Source organism: Jaculus jaculus, chromosome 4 (assembly GCF_020740685.1).
Source record: "Jaculus jaculus isolate mJacJac1 chromosome 4, mJacJac1.mat.Y.cur, whole genome shotgun sequence".
Taxonomy (NCBI): domain Eukaryota; kingdom Metazoa; phylum Chordata; class Mammalia; order Rodentia; family Dipodidae; genus Jaculus; species Jaculus jaculus.
Window position 1 is genome coordinate 154,216,822 of NC_059105.1, and position 22,240 is coordinate 154,239,061.

The window sequence follows — 22,240 nt, forward strand, 5'->3', positions numbered from 1 at the left end:
GCTGTTCACACGAACACGAAACAATAAAATGTTCTCTCCTCCTCCTTCTCAACACATCCAATTTCATGTTGATAACTCTCTAACCCTGATTCTCCAGCACCAAGCGTAACTGGAAGAGAACAGTAACTGGCAATGGGGGACAAAGGCATTGAGTCCTTAGACCTACGTGGAACATTAAGAGATCACCTAAGTCCAACGCGCTTGGTTTTACAGACATGTAAAGGTAATCGTTTTTGTAAAGGGAGAGAACTTCAGAGACTGGATTTTTAACACATTATTGTTTATTTTTATTTATTTATTTGAGAATGACAAAGACAGACAGAGAGAAAGAGGCAGAGAGAGAGAGAGAATGGGTGCGCCAGGGCTACCAGCCACTACAAACGAACTGCAGATGCATGTGTCCCCTGGTACATCTGGCTAACGTGGGTCCTGGGGAATTGAGCCTCGAACCAGGGTCCTTGGGCTTCACAGGCAAGTGCTTAACCGCTAAGCCATCTCTCCAGCCCCAGAGACTGAATTTTTAAGTAAACGCTTCCATGATGCATTCATTTAGCTCAAGCCAAATGTAGGCTCTTTATCATCATCCAGTGAGATGTATGAACATCCTGTAAATGAATGAAAATTATCACCAAACTCAAATTTATTTTACTACCAGCCAACCCTTCTTTGTTCTTTGCAGAGTTTTTAAAATAAAAAAATTAAAATAGCAGTCTTTATTAACATCTAAGAAAGAATGAGTATTATGTAGACTTTTTCCATTCTTGTGATCTGGCAGTAGACATCAGCACACAAAATTAGAAGAGTGGGAATGAAGAAAGGGTGCAGAAGGAAGAATGCTTCTTGGTGTATTTCAAATATTTTTATTTATTCATTTGCAAGCAGAGAGCGAGAAGGGGTATGTGCCAGGACCTCCTGTCACTGCAAATGCCAGTCTGTGCATCTGGCTTTATGTGGGCACTGGGGAATCAAACCCAGACCTTTAGGCTTCGCAAGCAAGCACCTTAACCACTGACCCACCTCTCCAGCCCCAAAGCTCTTAAATTCAATTGTTGACCATAAATTTTTTGAAAACATATTATTTTTTATTTTCAATTATTTATATATCTCTGGCCACAAATATAGTGCTTAAAAATGAAATATAAGATTGCTGGCTTCACTTAACTCACTAATTCAATGGAGATAAACAAGGGAAAGACTTAAAAACTTTAAGTAAATAAATTTGCTTAAAACCTTAAGCAAATCGGCTAAACCGCATTTTAGAATGAATGATGTTAGAAACTGCCTGGTACAAAAGTCCCCTAGAAGCCAGATGCCAAGTGCTTGTCCTACAAAGAGTTCCCTACCTTTTATTATAAAGAGCGCCCTTTTAACAGGCAAAATTAATATTAGCCTAAATTTTTTCATCATGAAGTTTCACAATGTGCACTGATTCTTGACTTCTCACCATAAACTAGTACAGCTTCCCAAACTAAGCATATATTCCCATGATGAGGAGAGGGTGAACACTCAGCAATTTCCCTCCCCCGACCCCTCATCCCAAAGAAGCAAATGCACTTCATTCTCCAAATTTTGACCAGGTCACTTCCTCACTTGTATCCCCCACCACTTGCTAAAGACATTGGACTTCCATCTTACCTAATCCATTCCCTGTGTTTTATAGCTTAGCAAGAGGAGGCCTTGAGGAGAGTCTAAAGGCACCAGCAGAGAAGGCTACACACAGTTTTCCAAATCTACTTCATGTCCTAAGAAATCAAATTTGTGAATTTTTATGCTATATAATGGGTTTTGTTAGAAAAAAATTCCTTACTTCCTTATATACTTCCAACCTACATAACTGATATAACCTCAAAACTTGGCATCTTTTGCATAATACTGTGCTTTCTTTTCTCCACTCCCATATTGTCTGAAAAATGTTAACTGGATTAACTGTGAAAACCTTATGATTTTTTTCCTTCCAGACAGCACATCCATCTGTCTCTACCTCAAAATAAATTCCACCTTTTAAATAAATGGAACTTCCAATACCAAGATAGCTGTGGTTTGCTTGCACTGTGTTCAAAGGGCAGGATGTTTCCACGTAAGCTAATTATCTAGATGGAGCTGTGGTTGAAAAGCAATAGATGTTAGACTGCCCACTGCGGCTGACAATTTATCACAATTTGGTGTTTTAGGCTTATTCCCAGTTTAAGAACTAAATGTTTTAGGTTTAAACTCATTGTTGGGAATAGCCATGTGGGATGATTCCTGCTGCTCTTGAACCATCCAACAGGAGAAAGAAAAAAAAAACCTATATTTTCACTGACCAGAAAAAACTGTTTATTTTTTTTTTTTCTTTTTTGGGAATTCAGAAATTTTCTGGACTAAGTATTACAACTTTAGTAGGCATGGTGTTCTGACCAGAGCTTAGCTTTTTGTGGAGATAGGTAGAGAGTAAGAGGAGCCAATTATTGGTAGAAATTGATTACTTTTATTTTCTTAATGATGATTTGATTTAATGTTTTGTTCGTGTAGGATGAAAAGTCTAGGGCTTTTGTTTAATATGCCATTCAGGGCTATATGACTCAATCTTACATAAATAAGGTACCAGCAATCGAATTCCTCAAAATAACTGGCCGAAATGTGGGTGCAGGGGAGAGATCAAGAACTGGGTATTTCATGTTCCCTACCTCCTGCCTCTAAACCCATAAGACACTCACAAAGTGCTTCAATTAATACACATGTGTTGCAGTCAGGTTCACATTGCTAGTTAGACATCACCCAACCAAGAATAGCTTGTGGGAAAAAGAGGTTTATTTTGGCTTACAGGCTCGAGGGGAAGCTCCATGGTGACAGGAAAAATGATGGCATAGCAGAGGGTGGACATCACCCCCTGGCCAACATAAGGTGGACCATAGCAACAGGAGAGTGTGCCAAACACTGTCATGGGGAAACTGGCTATAACACTAATAAGCCCGCCCCCAACAATACACTGCCTCCAGGAGGCATTAATTCCCAAACCTCCATCAACTGGGAACCTAGCATTCAGAACACCTAAGTTTATGGGGGGGGGGGGCACGTGAATCAAGCCTCCACACAACATGTTGGTATTTAATGAGATGAATTGGAGTAGGATTTGATCCTTGGCTTGGGGAAATTTGGTTTCACAGTTTCCTATGAAAATGCTAAAGTCAGGCTGGAGAGATGTCTTAGCGGTTCAGCGCTTGCCTGTGAAGCCTAAGGACCCCGGTTCCAGGCTGGATTCTCCAGGAACCATATTAGCCAGATGCACAAGGGGGCGCACACATCTGGAGTTCGTTTGCAGAGGCTGGAAACCCTGGCGCGCCCATTCTCTCTTTCTATCTGCCTCCTCCCTCTCTCTCTCTCTCTCTCTCTCTCTGTCACTCTCAAATAAATAAATAAAAATGAACAAAAAATATTTTTAAAACAGAAATTGCTAACGTGGATGATCTACTGACATAATAGCTTATTCACTAAAAGAGAATGCCAGCTCGGGTTGGCTTGATCACTTACTCTTCTGGATATACTGAGAGTGTACATTCAGCATGTCACATGGTGAGGCAGAGGGAAAAAATAAAAACCTTCCTATGCGCCCAGCACCTTCCTCAGAAATCACTGAAACATCGATGGCAGCCAAGGATTGTCCCTTCTGCTTCCAGGAAGAGCTTGTGCCAACCGGAAACTGAGCATATGTACTGTATAGCACAAAGTTTTCAATTTTCAAAAGTCTTGTCAAAACTCCTAATAGGAGGGCTGGAGAGATGGCTTAGTGGTTAAGCGCTTGCCTGTGAAGCCTAAGGACCCCGGTTCGAGGCTCGGTTCCCCAGGTCCCACGTTAGCCAGATGCACAAGGGGGCGCACGCGTCTGGAGTTCGTTTGCAGAGGCTGGAGGCCCTGGCGCACCCATTCTCTCTCTCTCCCTCTATCTGTCTTTCTCTCTGTGTCTGACGCTCTCGAATAAAAAAATAAAATAAAAATAAAACTCCTAATAGGAAATATAATTAATTCATGTGAGTTTTACCTAACCTCTCAACCTTCTTAACTAAATTGTCATGCAATGATGAATAATCTAGAAAGCAAACCATCTGGTCCCTCCTTCCCACACCTCTAGGCCACTTTAGGATTCCCTAATCTAACAATCCCTCTCAGGTAAGGATTATTCAGGGAACAAGGTATTTGTTTTGTCTTTCTGGCTAATATAATGTAAACTGTGTGGTTGCTGTGGCTTGAGATGTTTTCCAAGTGAACCTAACCTTGATTATTTCTTTATTAAATCAATCCATTTTACTTACAGAGAACAACTTCAACCACAACTACCAAGTTTTAACAGCAAATCCCAAGGTCATTGTTGAGCTTTGCTTGGTTGAGATTCATTTGCAATCTCATAGGTTTGAACAAGAGGGTAAGGTGAAACAAAAAAAGGGGCTAAAGTAAATAAATGTCCCCTGACATTTATATTTTCCATAACATGCCCTGATTATTTGCTTTTCAGATTTTCAGAATGTGCAGTTTAACAAATTACATTGGACAAAATTCCCCTACACACTTCTTCCTTGAAAAAGTCTGTATTTGACATTGGGCTGGAGAGATGGCTTAGCAGTTAAGCGCTTGCCTGTGAAGCCTAAGACCCGGGTTCCAGGCTCAGTTCCCCAGGACCCACGTTAGCCAGATACACAAGGGGGCGCACGCATCTGGAGCTCGTTTGCAGTGGCTGGAGGCCCTGGCGCACCCATTCTCTCTCTCTGTCTGTCGCTCCCAAATAAATAAGTAAAAAGAAACAAACAAACAAAAAAAAAAAACAGCCACAGTTAAAAAAAAAAAAAGTCTATATTTTACATTGGATTGTGTACATAAGCTGTAGTGGTGTGAAGAAAGATGCTCACATGAGTGCTGTATGGTCCTTCTTGGGGTTAGCAAGCATTTTCTTTGTGTGCCCATGGAATGAGAGGACTCTTTCTTGGGAAGTCCTAATCACCATCTATATTAGTTCCATATATGTTAGTTTATTGTAGAGCTACCTCTAGGTTTCAGATCTTTAATTTGTTCTTACAAAATCAAGACTGTACCTCTTGAAACATCACTATGTCACACCTCTTGACTATTTGGATCCTACTTCCAAGATTCATACTTTATATTTAGTTGCCATTCTCATATCAGGAGACATAACCAACACTTTCTGAATGACTAAATTCCTGAACCTACAAATTGTAGGGAGACATCATTTATAACCACTTTTTTTTAAAGTTTCTCATCAAGCTGGACGTAGTGGCACAGTACTCGGGAGGCAGAGGTAGGAGAGTGCAGTGAGTTCGAGGCCACCCTGAGACTACAGAGTAAATTCCAAGTCAGCCTGATCTACGGTGAGACCCAACCTCGAAAAACAAACAAACAAAATAATTTTTTTTAAGTTTCTCATCAGTAAATTTCACATTTTCATTCAACTTGTGAATACTTTTAAAGTCATACATTGTGAGGATTTGGGGGTTTGGTTTTGTTTTTTTTTTTGGTGTGTGTGTGTGTGTGTGTGTGTGTGTGTGTGTTTTGTCCCAGTAGCTTGTCTTTTATTTAGGTTCTTCTACTGATTTCTGGTAAAGTACAACTTGCTTTATCAGAGGAATTTTTCTAGAGACATCTCTGGAAATTTTTCCAGAGACAAACTCTCTTTATTCTCTCTCCAGTGGTAAGAAGGGAAATTGAAAAGTAACTCAAGTATGAGAGTTTTCTACTTTGCGACATCAAAAAGTGTAGGCATCCTAAATTCATAAATTCATTTCACTGTAAAATGTGTGAGTGTTCTTCGTACTCCAGGTGACCACAGAAATTGAGCACTGGAGGAAACCAAGTCCTCACTCTGCAAGTGAAGGAAATGACACCCAGTCAGGATAGGTGACCTATTCAGAATAAGATTTAGGCACTCTGTACTCCAAATACAATGAAGCTTTCATACTATGGAAAGGGGGGGAAAAATCCACTTTAGAATGTGCTCTTTCAAGGGTTCTCTCAAGTGTTTTGTAAGTTATTTAGCAGCTGACACTCTTCCAGATAGAGAAACAAAAGGAGTTAATTGCAGGCTTCAAATATGTGAGCTATTATTTGAAGAAAAATATTCTCCAGATGTTTCCCACCTCCTTTGAGAATGGAAAGAGGAAATGAACTTAAGGTTCAGAAGAAGAGATCCAGATTAGATATTATGAAGTCTGTGAAATCCTGCAATTGGTTACTGGGAATATTGTGAAATCTCCTCTGGAGAGCTGCTGGAATGTGGTGGTTGGCCATTCATTTCAGGGGGTTATGTGTGTGGCCCTTTTCTTGAGGTAGGGGGCAAAACCTAAATGAGTTCTCAAGTTCCGTATGCCCTACAGGGTCATGTTCTGCTTATGACTAGTAGGTATTGTGCTTGGTTGCTCTTAATTATAGTGGGATTCAAAAACCACAAGTCAAATCTATAACTCAATAGGTGTAAATGAACAGACTGACCAAAATTAATGAATGATTATCGAGTGGTCTTGCCTGCTGTCTCCATGGAATTGATTGAGCCACGTATCTAGTAGGGTTTGTTTATTTAGGCTGCATTTCAGAGCATTCGCCTCACTAGTGGCTTTCTGAATTCATGAATACATACCCCTAAAAGCAAAACGTTTCAGATTCAGTTCAAGACTTTGTCCTATATTATATACAACTTTTTTGTTTGTTTCAAACAACAAGAAGGCTCTAATATTTGGATAGCAAGATGGAGAAAACTGAGGGTAGTTAAACAACTCTGTAGCTCATACAATGAAGATGGACTCTTGTAAGCCAAAATTTTATTGGACAGTGGCTCCTAGAGGTAACCAGTAGGAATTTTACATTCCTATCTTGAAATATAAATTCAAGAATGGCCTTGAATTTCATAAAAATCATTGATCATGTAAGTACAGGATCAGAAAATAAGAGTTGAAATCACTTAATATCCATAAAGACTTAAGCAGGCATGCTATTGCAGCCCTATAGTCTTAGCTCTTGAGACAAATGGGTCAGAAATTCAAGGTCATCCTCAGTGCCATAGTGAGTTGGAAGCAAGCCTGGTGTAGCAGACAGCTTCAGGTAGGCTGAGGTGAACTTCCAGACCAGGCATGGTTATGGAGGAAGGGATATTTATTGAAGCTTACAGATCCAGGGGAAGTTCCATAATGGCAGAAAAGGGGCCAAGAAGAGACAGAGAAGCCACAAACCACAAGCCACAAGCCACAAGCCAAAAGCCACACAGCACACTTCAGGAACTCCAGGAGGAACCCAGGCACTTTGCATATCTTTAGATTGGAATCTCATAACCCCCACCACACCTTAGGCAAGGCTGTACCCTAAGATCCTCCCAGCGACACCTCCTCCAGCCAGATGCAAACTGCAGATGCAAACTACAAACTAATAAAACCTTGACTATATTGGGGGCCATCTATTCAAACTACCACACCTGGGTTGGGTTACATGAGATCCTATCTCTAAAAAATATTTTTTTTTCAATGCATTTTTAGAGAGGCAGGGGTGATAACAATTCCTTTTTGAGTAAAAAGTGGATAGCAAGAGAACTGATTATTTTAAAAGACCTGGTAACTGAATTTATTATGAATTTATTAATTAACCATAAGATATGAATGATATAACACATTTGAAGCATATCCCAGGGACTGATACAAAGTTAAGGGCTCAAACATGTAGCTACGATTATTGTAACTCGGAAGTCCACTGCTCCTCCAGTCCTGAGTCCTTCGCAGGTCCTGTTTTCTCAGGTAGAGTCACTGATTCTATCCAGCTTTGTCATAGTAACCTTCTTGTTGGTTAGACAAAGCACCTGACCAGAAGCAGCAGATGGGAGGAAGTTTTCTACTTTGGCGTACGGTCTCAAGGGGAAGCTCCATGATGGCAGGGAGCAGCATGGCGTAAGCATAGGCTGGGCAACACTTCTGCTACAGCAGTTGGAAAACAGCAGCAGGAGAGAGAGCTAAATTCTGTCAGGAAGGAGCTGGCTAGGTCACCCCTAAGTCCACCCCCAACAAAGCACCTTCTCCACAAAGGTTCTACCTCTCAAATTGCTACAAGCTGGGGACCAAGCATTCAAAACACATGCAGGACTGGAGAGATGGCTTAGCAGTTAAGCACTTGCCTGTGAAGCCTAAGGACCCCAGTTCAAGGCTCGATTCCCCAGGACTCACATAAGCCAGATGCACAAGGTGGTGCATGCATCTGGAGTTCGTTCGCAGTGGCTGGAGGCCCTGGCGCACCCATATTCTCTCTCTCTCTCTCTCTCTCTCTCTCTCTCTCTCTCTCTCTCTCTCTCTCTCTCTCTTTCTGCCTCTTTCTCTCTCTATTGCTCTCAAATAAATCAATAAAAATAAACAAAATAAATAATGGGGGAACATCTGATTCAAACCACCAAATTCTACCCCTGGTCTCCATAAACTGATAACCATCCATGATATAAAATGCAATGCATTCAGTCAAACTTTAAAAGTTAAATAGCTTTCATCAGTTCCCAACACTGTTCAATCATCCCTATAGACCATGGTCTCTTAACTGTGAGCCTGTAAGACCAAAAGAACATAATGCAACAAAGTAAATATTCATACTACATAAGAAGGTATTGGGCATAGCAAGGAAAGATTAAACCAGCAAAAGATCTAAAGCAAACAGGGCAAACATCAAATCCTGTAGCTCCAGGTCTGACATCTATAACCAGTGAAGTCTGGAGTTCCAGTTCTGCCTCTCCAGGTGGGCTGCTCACAGCCTGAGAAACAATCCATCCTGAGATGGCAGCTCTGCTTTGCAGCCATGCCACAGTCCCGGCACCTCAAGAATACTAATGTCTCCACTACAACCCACTGTTTATCTTCATGGCTCCATCCTGGAATCCACCAACCCTGCCTCAAGTAGCCCAGTAGCCATTTCCGAAACTAACAAACTGCATTGCAAATCCAATGACCCTCTCTTTCCTGCATTTGTGATAGTCCCATAGAACCAGGTCACCTACCAAATTTGTGAGTCCATTGGGGAATAAAGCTGACTTTGAAGAGCAGGCCACTCCTTCAGCATTGAGGCCCCCTACTTGTGAAAGAGCCAAGCATTCTTCCTGCTGTCACCATATAGAACAGTTGGCTCAATCTCCAATGGTGGCAGTCTCTCAGACAAGTTGAAGTGAAAGCTTTCTCTGCCCCAAAACTTCCATATTTTTTCTGGCTTATATCCATTTGCTCATACCAGTCCATTTATTCTAAACTCAGCTCCGCCCAACCCCCAGGACACAAGAAGAGCCTAGACAGCCTCTCCCACAAACCACTCCCAGCCCAGTCCTGACAAAGCTCTGTCTTCCCCTCATAAGCCAAACCTCACAATCCACAGTCCTTACTTCCTTCAGGTCTTTCAACTCTGACAAGAATGGTCCATAAAACTCTGCTTACAACACTGCAAATCAGTTCCAAAAGGCCAAAGGCCACACACAGGCAGGTTTCTAGTGGCAATGACCCACGCCTGGCATCAATTTTCTGTTGTAGTTATCTTCTTGTTGCTAGGGAAAAGCATCGGACCCAAAGCAGCTGATGAGAGGAGAAGTACTTCATTTTGATTTACAGTCCAGAGGGAAGCTCTATGATGGCAGGGGACAAACCAGCATGAGCAGAGGCTGAACATCACTTTTACCATAGCAAGTCGCAAACAGCAGCAAGAGAGTGAACTAAGTTCTGACAAGGAGGAGCTGTCTGTAACAACCCTAAGCCTATCTCCAACAACACACCTCCTCCAGCAAGGCTCCACCTCACAAAGTAATACTGTCTGGAGGCCATGCATTCAAAACATGTGAGTTTGTGCGGGGGTCAGGGGCATGTGATTCAAACCACTACAAGCTCAAATATGGGTACAGCATTGAGCGATTTTTTTATGGCTACCAAAAGGTAACCTCTCCCCACAAAAGGATTTGCTCCTCATATTTCAATGTTGGAAAGAGAAAGGAGCTAACTTACCATAACCATCTGAAATGTATTTCTGTTTTTCTTCATTATTCATTTCTCCACTAGGGAATCACACCAGCTGCAGTGAATGTTGCTCACACTTCACCTCCTCTGGGTTCCCCAGAATGACAAATATATAACCCCCTATTTTGTTTAGAGTAGCTTTTATCTTCCTTTAAAACCCAAGCACCAGCCCACGTAAACACAGAGGCTCAGTTTCCACTATAAAACGGGTTTCAGTGGGCAGACATTCAGTGAGTGATGACCATCAACTCCCAACCAGCCCCCTCTGCCTCTGCTTTGTTTTTCTCCATAACATCTACCACACCATATCTCTATGCTCTTGTTTTCTGTGACCACGTCAAAGCATGAATTTCAAAATGTTAAAAATACATTTCTTTCCAGGTGTGGTAGCATACACCTTTAACCCCAGCAACACTTGGGAGGCAGAGGTAGAAGGATTGCTGTGAGTACAAAGCCAGCCCGAGACTACAGAGTGAGATCCAAGTCAGCCTGGGCTAGAGTGAGACTCTACCTTGAAAAACACCAAAATAACATATTTCTCATATGTAGGTGAACAAAAGCCAGAGTTTAACATTATGATACACTTAATTAAAAACTTAATTTTATAAAATCATTAGATAAATACTAATTATGCTAAGTTATACCAAAACTGATTAACATTATAAAGGGCAATAAAACCAGAACCCTGAGAGGATTAATCAACATCCATTGCAGTTATTAGTAAATTTGAAATACCAATCTATTTTATACTAGAGCTAAAGTGGATTTATTTGAAAATGGTCTTACTTGAACAATAAATGGTGATGTGATCATATTTTGTCTGATAGCCTTATAACTGATTTTGGGATATACTTTTTTAAATATTTTATTTATTTATTTATGAGAGGGAGAGATAGAGGCAGGTGAGAGAGAGAAAGAATGTTTGCTCCAGGGCCTCTAGCTGCTGCAAATGAACTCTAGACTCATGTACCACCTTGTACATCTGGCTTTACATTGGTACTGGGGAATCAAACCCAGGTCCTTAGGCTTTGCTGGCAAGCGCCTTAGCCAACTGATCCATCTCTCCAGCCCAGCATACATTTTCTTAATACTCTCTTCTCAACCCCACTCTGCTACTGCCATGGCTTCCTGACAAGTTAGTCAGATAATTTCTTTCTTTTTTTTTTTTTTTTTTTTTTTTGAGATAGGGTTCCACTCAAGCCCAGGCTAACCTGGAATTCACTATGTCATCTCAGGCTGGCCTCAAATTCACAGAAATCCTCCTACCTCAGCCTCCTGAGTGCTAGAATTAAAGGTGTGTGCCACCATGCCCCGTTTATTCAAATAATTTTTTAAAGATAACAAAGTGGTATGACAAAAGAAACTAAGACTTTTATGAGTGGTTCCCTTCATTATTAATATTTAATGGAAAATATTAGTGCTTTGTGTTAACTATCATTACAGGCAGGACTTTACATGTTGAGTGAGGCTTAATGAATTATTTTGAAACCCCCTGACGTCTAAAAGCTTTGGTTGTGAATATGCAGCAATGAGCACTGTGAAAAACAATTACATTGAACTTTGGATTAAACATTTGTAGTGGGCTGGAGAGATTGCTTAGCGGTTAAGCGCTTGCCTATGAAGCCTAAGAACCCTGGTTTAAGGCTCGTTTCCCCAGATGCACAAGGGGGCGCGCACGTCTGGAGTTCATTTGCAGTGGCTGGAAGCCCTGGCGTGCCCATTCCCTCTCTATCTGTCTCTTTCTCTCCCTCTCTCTCTGTCACTTTCAAATAAATAAATAAATAAATGAACAAAAAAATATTTTAAACATTTGTAGTGCTAAGCAAATGGTAGTGTCTGGAAGGTGGATAAGGGTTCCGACAAGGTCTAGAAACTGAGTTGGGGAAAGTAAATATTATGAGCTAGAGTTTCATTCCTTTCAAAGTCCATGTATTGAAATTTTAACACCCCGATACCTCAAAATGTGACTATATTTAGATCTTTAGAGAGGAACTTAAGTTAAAATAGAGTTGCTAGGGTAATGCATGTGACTGGATTATAAGAAGAACATAGAGAAAAGATCGTGTGAAGACAGAGGGAAATGTCCTCTATCCACAAGCCAGAGAAACCCTCAGAGGAGCCTGGCCCTGCCAGACTTGACCTAGGAATACTAAGCCTCCACAACAGTAGGAAAAAAAATTCTATTGTTGTTAACCTGCCTGCAGTGCTTTGTTGGGGTAACCCTAGCAAACTAATACAGTAGGTGTGAAATCTGGAGAGTTAAAAAAAAAAAAAGATCCCATGCAAAAAGGAATATGGTCAGTAAAGATGTCAAAATGTGGAGGAAATGGGGGCTGGAGAGGTAGCTTGGCAGTTCAGGCACTTGCTTGCAGAGCCTGATGGTCTGGGTTTAATTCGCCAGTACCCACATAAAAGCCAGATGCACAAAGTGGCTCATGTGTCTGCACGTTGTTTGTAGCAATAAGAGACCCTAGTGCAGCCATTTTTTTTCCTCTCTCTCTCTCTCTCCACACACACACACACACACACACACATTTCTCTCTTTCCTTGCTAATAAATAATTTTTTATTAATTTGCATGCAGAGACAGAGAAGAGAGATAGAATGTGAACAAACTCCAGATGTAAGCACCACTTTGTGCATCTGGCTTTATGTGGGTTCTGGGGAATCAAACCCAGGTCAATAGGCTTTGCAGGAAAGCACCTTAACCACTTAGCCATCTCTCCAGCCCAAAAGTTGTCTTTCAAAAAGGGGAGACATGGCCTAGAGAGATGGCTCAGCAGTTAAAGAACACTTGTTTGCAAAGCCTAGTGACCCAGGTTCGATTCCCCAGTACCCATGTGAAGCCAGATGCATAAAGTGTCATATGCATCAGGAGTTTGTTTTCAGAGGCAAGAGGCCCTTGCATTCTTGCTTTCATACATATTCTCTTTCTCTGTCTCTCCCTTTCTTGCCAGTAAGTAATAATGATAAACTATGTGGAGGACGAAGCTGAGGGACATACTTTTGAAGTAATATTATATTAATATATTAGTGAACAAGCCTATGGTATCTGTCATTGGCAGCTTCACATTGCTGGGATGAACTCCCAAACCAGGCACAGTTTATGGGAGGACACAGTGATTTATTGAAGCTTACAGATCCAGGGGAAGTTCCATCATGGCAGAAGAAGCTGGCCCCCTTTCACAGGTCCAGGCAGAGAGAGAAGCAACCACCAGTAGACCACAAGCCAGCACTCTCTGGGAACCTCAGGCAGAGCTCAAGCCCTCTGCATATCTTCAGGCTGGAGTTCAGATCCACCCCGCAGTGACACCTTCTCCAGCCTTGCAGCTGGAGGTGGAAGTTAGAAGCTTCAATAAACTCCTTAATCTATTAGGGGACACCCATTCAAACAGCCACAGTATCTGAAGTGAGAAAATAAATCTCTCAGTCTCCCTCTCTCTGCTCAGAAGTTACTTCCTCAGGGATGGCTTCTCTAACATTCCCAGTTTCTCCCATGCCAGCCTTCTCGAGCTTTTTACTCTGTTACTGTGCCCAGAGTGTCCTTCCAAAGCTCCTATGCTGTCACCCCAACTCCCAATGTGAGGGGTGAGGAGGTAGAGCCTGGGAGAGGTGGTTAGATCATATGGGCAAAGCCATTGTGAGTGGAATTAGTGCCCTAGTAGAAGAGAGGCAAGAGATAGGTCCCTAAGTCCTTCTCCACATGAGGATGCCGTGAAAAGATGGTCACCCATGAACCAGGAAGCCACCCCAGGGGCACAATCTGTTGTCATCTTGATCTTGGATTTCCCAGCCCCCAGACCTGTGAGCAATGCATCTCTGTCGTTTCCAACGCCCCCGGTCTGAGGCACTTGATTATAGCGGCTCTGGCAAACGTGTATCAATCAGGTGTATGGTTGTTATAGGAAGTTGAATAAGACACCTGCTTTGCTTTGGTATGTTACTGAACTCTGATAGTGAAATTTATTTTAACTTGTTTGTCAGCTGTCTGAACTAGAAACTGAGTTCAATAAGGCTTCATCTTTGGATTGGCCACTGTATCTCTTGTACTCAGAAAGATAGTAACAATTGATAACTACTCGATAAATAACTATATCTAATGAATGAATTGCTCTGAGAAATACCATCAAGGGAATTTTTGTTAAGGGACATGGAAAAGACAGGAAGAAAATTTGATGACTATTAGAGGGGTATCCTGCCCGATTTTTCTCTCTCTTTTTTGGTTTTTTGAGGTAGGGTCTCACTCAAGCCCAGGCTGACCTGGCATTCACTATGGAGTCTCAGGGTGGCCTCGAACTCACGGCAATCCTCCTACCTCTGCCTCCCAAGTGCTGGGATTAAAGGCATGTGCCACCACGCCCAGCTTGATTTTTCTCTTTTAATTTTTTTGTTTATTTTTTATTTATTTATTTGAGAGCGACAGACAGAGAAAGAGGCAGATAGAGAGAAAGAATGGGCACGCCAGGGCTCCCAGCCACTGCAAACAAACTCCAGACATGTGTGCCCCCTTGTGCATCTGGCTAACATGGGTCCCGGGGAATCAAGCCTCGAACCAGGTCCTTAGGCTTCACTGCTAAGCCATCTCTCCAGCCCGATTTTTCTCTTTTTACGGGGCAGACAAATACTCTTGAGAAATGATGAATCCTGTGTAATGGCAAATATGGGGTTCAGAAGACTGGCCCAGGAGCAGATGAGAGAGGCTTCTACATTTCACACAACAGAAAACAGAGAGAAATGTCTGAATGAGCTCTGTGCACAAAATTGAGTTAAATTTAGAGGAAGGACTGAGGGTTACGTAGTTAAATGTTCTTTTGTAAAACAACTCAAAAATGTGTGAATAGAATGCTTAGGGGTGTTTAAAACAACACACACCACATTATTTTCCTTATGCATTACAAGTCCTATGAGGAAACTGAAACTCACTACAACCTTGTTCAATTACAGCTAACCACGTAGAGAAATTCACAATTATTAAGGCTGAAAGTTTTGACACCAGAATGCAGGACAGCCCTGGTTCAGCTGGTTTGTTTGTTTTGTTGTTGTTGTTGTTGTTGTTGTTGTTTGGTATGTTTTATTTTGCCATATTTAATGAGTGCATTTTACTGCCTGTTATTGTTTTTCACGTTAGGTTTACCATTATAGAAGTTATAACCTCATTTTTAGCTTCGGTTGATGACCTCCTTTGAATGTCCTTGATACTGGTCTTGATTTGTCTTTTTTGTTATGCTCCCTTACTAAGTGAAATTGTGCTTTTCTACTCACAAAGAATTTATATTAGCATTTGTACCCTTGAACAGTTAGCTCTGAGAGCCAGGCAGAGATTATAATTTATATGTCATAGGTGAGAAAAGTAAGGTTCAACAAAGATAAGTGACTTGCCCAAGGTCACATGGTGAATTGCAGACCTAAAACTCAAATACCAAGTCTTTTGATTTCTAGAATGTATATGTTATGGCTCGAGAGATGGGTTCGTGGTTAAAGCACTGGCCTGCAAAGCCAATGGATCCAGGTTCAATTCCTCTGGACCCGTAAGCCAGATGCACAAGGTGGTGCATTTTCCTGGAGTTCATTTGCATTGGCTGAAGGCCCTGGTGTGCCCATTCTAATCTCCCCCCCCCCCTCTCTCACTCTTCCCCTCTTTCTCTCTCTCTCTCTCTCTCTCTCTCAAGTAGATAAATAAATAAGACAAAAGACACACAGCTTCCTTACCAATTCCTCCTAGTCCTTGTAGGGAGGAAAATGGGGGAGAGTGGTTATAAATAGCAATGCTGATGAGTTTAAAAAAATAGAATGTATATTTCATATGACACCCATCACTAAGTGGCAAAAATCTATTTTCTACATGCTTTAGGTATGCTTATCTTCATGTATACTTGCACACACATCAACTTTCAAGAAAAAAAAGAAACACCAGAAATCAAGGGAAATATTAAGGGAAACTCACAATATTGCATGCAGCCCCAGAAACAGAGCAGAGGCAAGAAATCCCACTACCACCATTTTTCCAGCAGGAATTCCGAGGCTGTTCTTCCCAGCCAGGTGTTTGTGAAATGTTACACAGATCTGATGTTCTCTGGAGTGATTTGAGAGAACCACCACACCACTTTGACCACCAAAACTATCCTCAGGGACCAGAGGGAAATTAGTGAGCGGTAAGTTCTAACCAGGGCCCCTCTATAAATAGTCAAGTTAAAACGGAACAAAATTCACTCATATGAAGAGCCAGAGAAATGGCAGATGGCAGACCAAAAGGAGGTGCTTTGAGGGAAAGGAAGGCCAAACCTGTGAGAGGAAATAATGGAAGGGAAGCAAGATCCCTGCTGGATCTTTGGGATTCTACTGGTCTTCTAGGCATGTTGCCAGCTGCTAGCTTTCCACTATGTTACTGGCTTGTCCGGGCTTAAGGTTATTAAGTATAGTCCATCCAGCACATCCTCTACATTGACACACGGAGAAAGGGCCAAGCATGCCAGCCTATCGTGGAAGATATCACCACAAGTTTAAGGTTCAATAATTGAATTAATTCATTCTCAAAGGTAGAAGCCATCCTAATTGAGTCCTAGCTTATGTCTCACCCATATTCCTTGTCTGCATCCACACTGCCAACTCTCTAATGAGTATCTTAGAGATACTGAATATTAGAACCAGGCAAGCCTTAAGATAAACCTAAGCCCTGTCTATTTCAAGTGATGAACTTGACAGGATTTTTTAGCCACTTATATAAAGACAGGAAATAAGGCCTAAGTTCTCATCTTGGAATGGAAAAAAAAATAGTATGCATAGTGTGTTATATTTTGGGTTTTTAAAAAGTGTATGCCAGGAGCTGGAGTGATGGCTCAGCAGTTAAGGTTCTTGCTATCAGAGCCTAAGGATCAGAGTTCAATTCCCTACTACCTACATAAGGCCAGATAGACCAAGTGGCACATACCTCTGAAGTTCATTTGCAGTGGCTGGAGGCCCTCATGCACCCATTCTCTCTGTCTCTTTCTTATATCTCCCTCTGATTGCAAATAAATAAATATGTAAATAAATAAATAAATGTTTGGGCTGCTGAGATGGCTTAGCAATTAAGGCACTTGCCTCTGAAGCCTAAGGACTCAAGTTTGATTCCCCAGGACCCATGTAAGCCAGATGCACATGTTGGCATATGTGTCTGGAGTTCATTTGCAGTTGCTGGAGGTCCTTGTGCACCCATTCTCTGTGTATGTGTCTATCTGCCTCTTTCTCTCTCTCAAATAAATAAGTAATAATAAAATATTTTTTTAAAAAATGTATGTCATGCCAGGCCTGGTGGCACATGCCTTTAATCCCAGCACTCGGGAGGCAGAGATAGGAGGATCACTGTGAGTTCGAGGCCACCCTGAGACTCCATAGTGAATTCCAGGTCAGCCTGGGCTAGAGTGAGACCCTACCTCAAAACACCTATACATATATATATATATATGTATATATATACACACACACACACACACACACACACACACACACACACACATATATATGTCGTATTGCGTATATAGAAGCTATCTCTGGGAAAATATAAACAATGAGAAAAATAATGTTTCAGAAATAAGAATTTTCAAGTATTTATTTTATTTTTTCAGTTTGCATAGTTTGGGGCGTCAGCTTCATCATGGTATTTTCAAACAGTGTTTTTTAGTTGCTCCCCCCCCCCTTTGTAGCCCTCCCCCCTCTTTCTGTGTCCTTCTTTTGTTTTTCCTCTTCCTCCCTTCCTAGTCATCTATAGATTACCCTCTCTTAGCTCTTTAGGCTTTACTCACATTTTCCCATTTTATATTCATACATATACATATTATAGGCTGATAATGATACTGATATGAGAGAGAACATGCAGTTTGGGTCTTTCTGAATCCGGGTCATCTCACTTTCCAAAAGTAGGCAGGAAATTTACTTTTTCTTCTATCATTTGCTATATTCATTAATGGTGTGTACATGGATAATTCTTATTAAAACTGTAAGCCCCTTGAGGGTAGGGCCCACAGTTTATATACAGTTGGATAATTCCCTGGGAAGGCATACCACTGTTTCAGTAAGAATTCAATAAATTATTATTGAGTACTCAAAGCAGTTGGTCTTGTTTCTCCTAAAATTAATTTACTATGAATGTATATGAATAATACTCATTTTAAAGGGAGAGAAAATAGCAGCTTTCTATCTGTTCCTATTTATCTACACATATATTATTCAGAGTACATCTGAAATAAATAGTTCTACCTTGTGATTATTCTGATTTATGAACTAGAGAAAGTTATATAAATTATTTTGCTGACAAATGTTTCTTCATTTTTCCCTGGAAGGAAAAAAAATCAATTAGTCTATTTAGAAAAACTGGAAAGCAATGAATGCTGTGGTAAGGATTCATATTGAATGTTTTCGTAGGTGCTTTTTATTAAGCACTTCTTTAAGCGTGCTCTCATTTCTGGCATTACCCTTGAATAGGATTTTGCATACTCAACGCACATTTTCTAAGAAGTGGGAAACTATGATCCGGAATGAAGTTAAACAGAAGAAAACAAACTCCCATGGAAATGAAAGTTAAATGACTTGTAGACAGAAGTTTTTTCAAGATATTCCAGAAAACACTTAGATGAAAATTTATGAGGCTCTTGTCACTTCTCCTTTTCTGGCTTTTTGATGACATTCCACTAGCATTCCCACTTTCATTAAGCATTTTAATAAGGTGTGAGAGTACAGCTCAGCAAAGGTACCAGGAGTGGGGGCGGGGGAAACGGAGCGGACTTCAAGGTGTGCCAATCCTGCCCTCTAGTGTGCATTTGCCCGCACTACATCTCCCTGGGCTGTTCCGTCTTCAGTGTAGCAGGTTTCCAAGCAGAGGTCTGCTCAAGCTGGTTTGTACAAACAGAAAAATTCAACTCAACATTTATCCTGCTAACTGCTGACTTGCAAACAGTGCTATTAAAGAGTTTAGAAACAGCTTGTTCTTATGAATAGTCAAACATCTCCCTCTATCTTATTTATACAACTAATTGGCTTTGCAAATTCTTTTCTTTCATAGATGTTCAAAGATAAATTTTAATTAAGTCTAGATCCAATTAGCCAAATTCTAACCAAATGATTTCATGGTATTTAAAATGAAGAAAGACATGTAACTATGAAAATGACATTTTCAGAGCCATCGCACGGAATACCTTCTCTCCAGTTCGGAAGTGCTTTGAAACTTTGCGTGTTGCTTGCTTTTACATTTATATTTATGTTTACTTACAATAAATCAAAGCACCCAAGGGCATTTAGTACATAAAGAATCTGCCCCTGGCATAAGGTTTATAAATTTTGAACTGTTTCCTTTTAGAATAGAAGTCTGGCATTTTTTAATGAAGCCCAAGCGCCAGCAAATGTAGGGAAACTATTTTATGTTTGCAAATTTGGAACACCCTAATAAAAGTGCCTGATAGAGATAAAACCTTATTTTTCCTCTACCAAAGCTAAGGATTCAGCACGGTGCTTCCATGTTCCCACTCGGGGGAAGCATGTTTCTCTTGTTTCCTCAATACAGCTTGTACCTCATGGTCCAAGGTGACCAGGCAACATCTCAGCATCCAACCAGCAAGAAGGGGGACTGAAAAGTGCCTGTCCCTTCCTGGCTGAGAACCTTCTAGCAGAAGTCACACTTGTGACAACCACATCCAGCGGTCAGAACTTTGTCACATGGTCACATCTGACTGAAATGCCTTTATCCTGGTTTGCTGTATCCACACATAAAAGTCAGGTGCTCCCTATCATGGGAAAATTGCTGAACTAATATTTAGGAGAGGAAAAAAAACTTTCAAATCTTCTATAGCCTATATTTCTGCCACTTACCTTTATTTAGCAAATACAACTCCTCTGGCCTTTTTTATTTTATTTAATTATCTGTGAGAGAGAGAGAGAGAGGGTAATGGATATGCCAGGGCCTCTAGGCACTGCAAAGGAACTCCAGACGTATGTACCACCTTGTGCATCTGGCTGACTTGGGTACTGAGGAATCAAACCCAGGTCTCCTTAGGTTCCTCAGGCAAGTGCCTTAACCGCTAAGCCATCTCTCCAGCCCTGGCCTGTGATTTTATTTCTTGTGTTTGGTTTTCCTTGATCGTTGCATGTTCATTTCACTATTCCTCCTCCCACCAACGGCAGAGACTGTATTCACCACACTCTGCGTACTTCTAAACACCCCTCCCTTGGCCTGCAGATCCTCATCATGTTGGCATATTCCTTCCTCTGCAGGTGATGGCTGGGCTGCCTGGCGCTCTTCCACTGCTGGGCGTGCTCCTCGCCATTTCCCTGGGCACCCTCAAGCTCGCTCAGGCTGGGGCCTACTATGGAATCAAGCCGCTGCCACCTCAAATCCCTCCTCAGATGCCACCACAAATCCCACAGTACCAGCCCCTGGGCCAGCAAGTACCTCACATTCCTCTGGGCAAAGATGGCCTTGCTATGGGCAAGGAGCTGCCCCACATGCAATATGGCAAAGAGTATCCACACCTACCCCAATATATGAAAGAAATCCAGCCGGTGCCAAGAATGGGAAAGGAAGTGGCACCCAAGAAAGGCAAAGGTAACGTCATACGCTGCGTCAAAACGGCAGCGCCGGCATCCTAAACTTCGCTTCTGACACTTGTGGTTTAGAATTGGTCTTGCCTTGCATTGGGCGCCATCATTGCAACGTGCAAGTCTTTGTTTTCATTGATTTGCGAGAGTGAGAGCGAGAGAGAGCGGGAGGAAGGGGGAGAGAGAGAAAAACAAAGAAAGAAAGAAGAAAAGGGCATGCCAGAATGAACTCAAGACGCATGCATCATTTTGTTCATCTGGCTTTACATGGGTACTGGGAAATTGAACCTGGGGCTGTCAGGCTTTAAAACAATCACCTTTTAACCACTGAGCCATCACTCCTGCCCCACAAATTACAAGACTCAATGGAAGATAGATACATAGATTGAATCCCAAACACCACAAATATATATATATATTTATGTTTAGTTTTATTCAGGGAGAGAGAGAGAATGGGCGTGGCCAGGGCCTCCAGCCACTGCAAATGAACTCCAGACCCATACACCACCTTGTGCACCTGGCTTACCTGGGTCCTGGGGAATCGAACCAGGGTCCTTTGGCTTTGCAGGCAAGCGTCTTGACTGCTAAGTCATCCCTCCAGCCCGAGATTTATTATTTTAACTAGCATCAGCTCGAAAAAAAGTATCTCATCACAGTCCATCTCCATACATATCACTTATTATTTACTTGATCCAGTGAGCACTTACTTGATGTCAGACTCTAAGCCTGATGCGGGGTTGGAAGCTGTGAATACAAAGGAAGGTGACAAGTCTGCTTTCTGAGCTAGGAGAACAAAGTTTCCAGGAACTGACATGCTAAATCACATGAAAGCGTTTTGCAAAGTAGATGTCAGTGTGATGAAACTGTTTTCAATATGACTCTAATTAAGCTACATCTGTCAGTCAATAAACCATCAGGGAGAGTTCAGACTGCATCTGGAGACGATACCTGAGGACCATTCTGCTTACTTTCAAGGCTTACATACTCATGAGACAGCCTACAGAGCATCCATTCCTCATTTCTATAGTTCGTGTGCTTTTCAGAAACATAGCATTTATAGGAAAAAACGGGCATCAGAATGGCATCTCCACTGAGGAAGTGTAGGCCGTTCCCATGAATCCCCACAAGAGCAAGGGGCCCCACTTCTGGAGCTAAGAGACCTAGATGGTTACACCTAAGAAAAGAAAGAGACCCAGTCATTGGCTTCCTTGAGCCCACTTCCATCTTTAAAGTAAGAGTGTTGAGAGAATCAGAGACGAAGCAGGTACCGCCCAGTACACACGAGTTGCCGTAGTCATTCAACAACCCTCAGTCACAGTGCAGTGTGTTCCAGGCGCTATGAAGTGTGTTCCAGGCACCATGCTAAACACCAAGGACTCCGGGTGAACCAGATATATAAACTTAAGCTCAGCATGGTGGGACATGGCTCAGGAAGATGATGCAGGAGAGTTGGGCATTCTAGGCCAGCTTGGCCTTCTAGAGCCAGTAGCTTGGCTTAACTTATCTAATGCATCTTGTTCACTTCTCTTGTTTAAAATCCAAATTTATATGAGAATTTTTTTTTTCTTTTTTAAAATAATGTTTTAACTGGGCATGGTGGCATACGCCTTTAATCCCAGCACTCAGGAGGCAAAGGTAGGAGGATTGACATGAGTTTGAGGCCACCCTGAGACTATA

The 22,240-nt window shown here is 41.7% G+C and overlaps 1 protein-coding gene across 3 annotated transcripts in view; it reads left to right on the forward strand.

Annotated features, from left to right (window-relative positions):
• Window positions 1–22,240, forward strand: part of Col8a1 (collagen type VIII alpha 1 chain) — a 169,467-nt gene that overhangs the window by 141,704 nt on the left and 5,523 nt on the right. For all 3 annotated transcript variants that reach the window (XM_045147334.1, XM_045147335.1, XM_004663324.3), the window contains one exon: window positions 20,240–20,570. In XM_045147334.1, coding sequence (XP_045003269.1) covers window positions 20,243–20,570 — 328 coding nt within the window. In that variant the 5' untranslated portion in view covers window positions 20,240–20,242. The remainder of the gene's footprint in view (window positions 1–20,239; window positions 20,571–22,240) is intronic.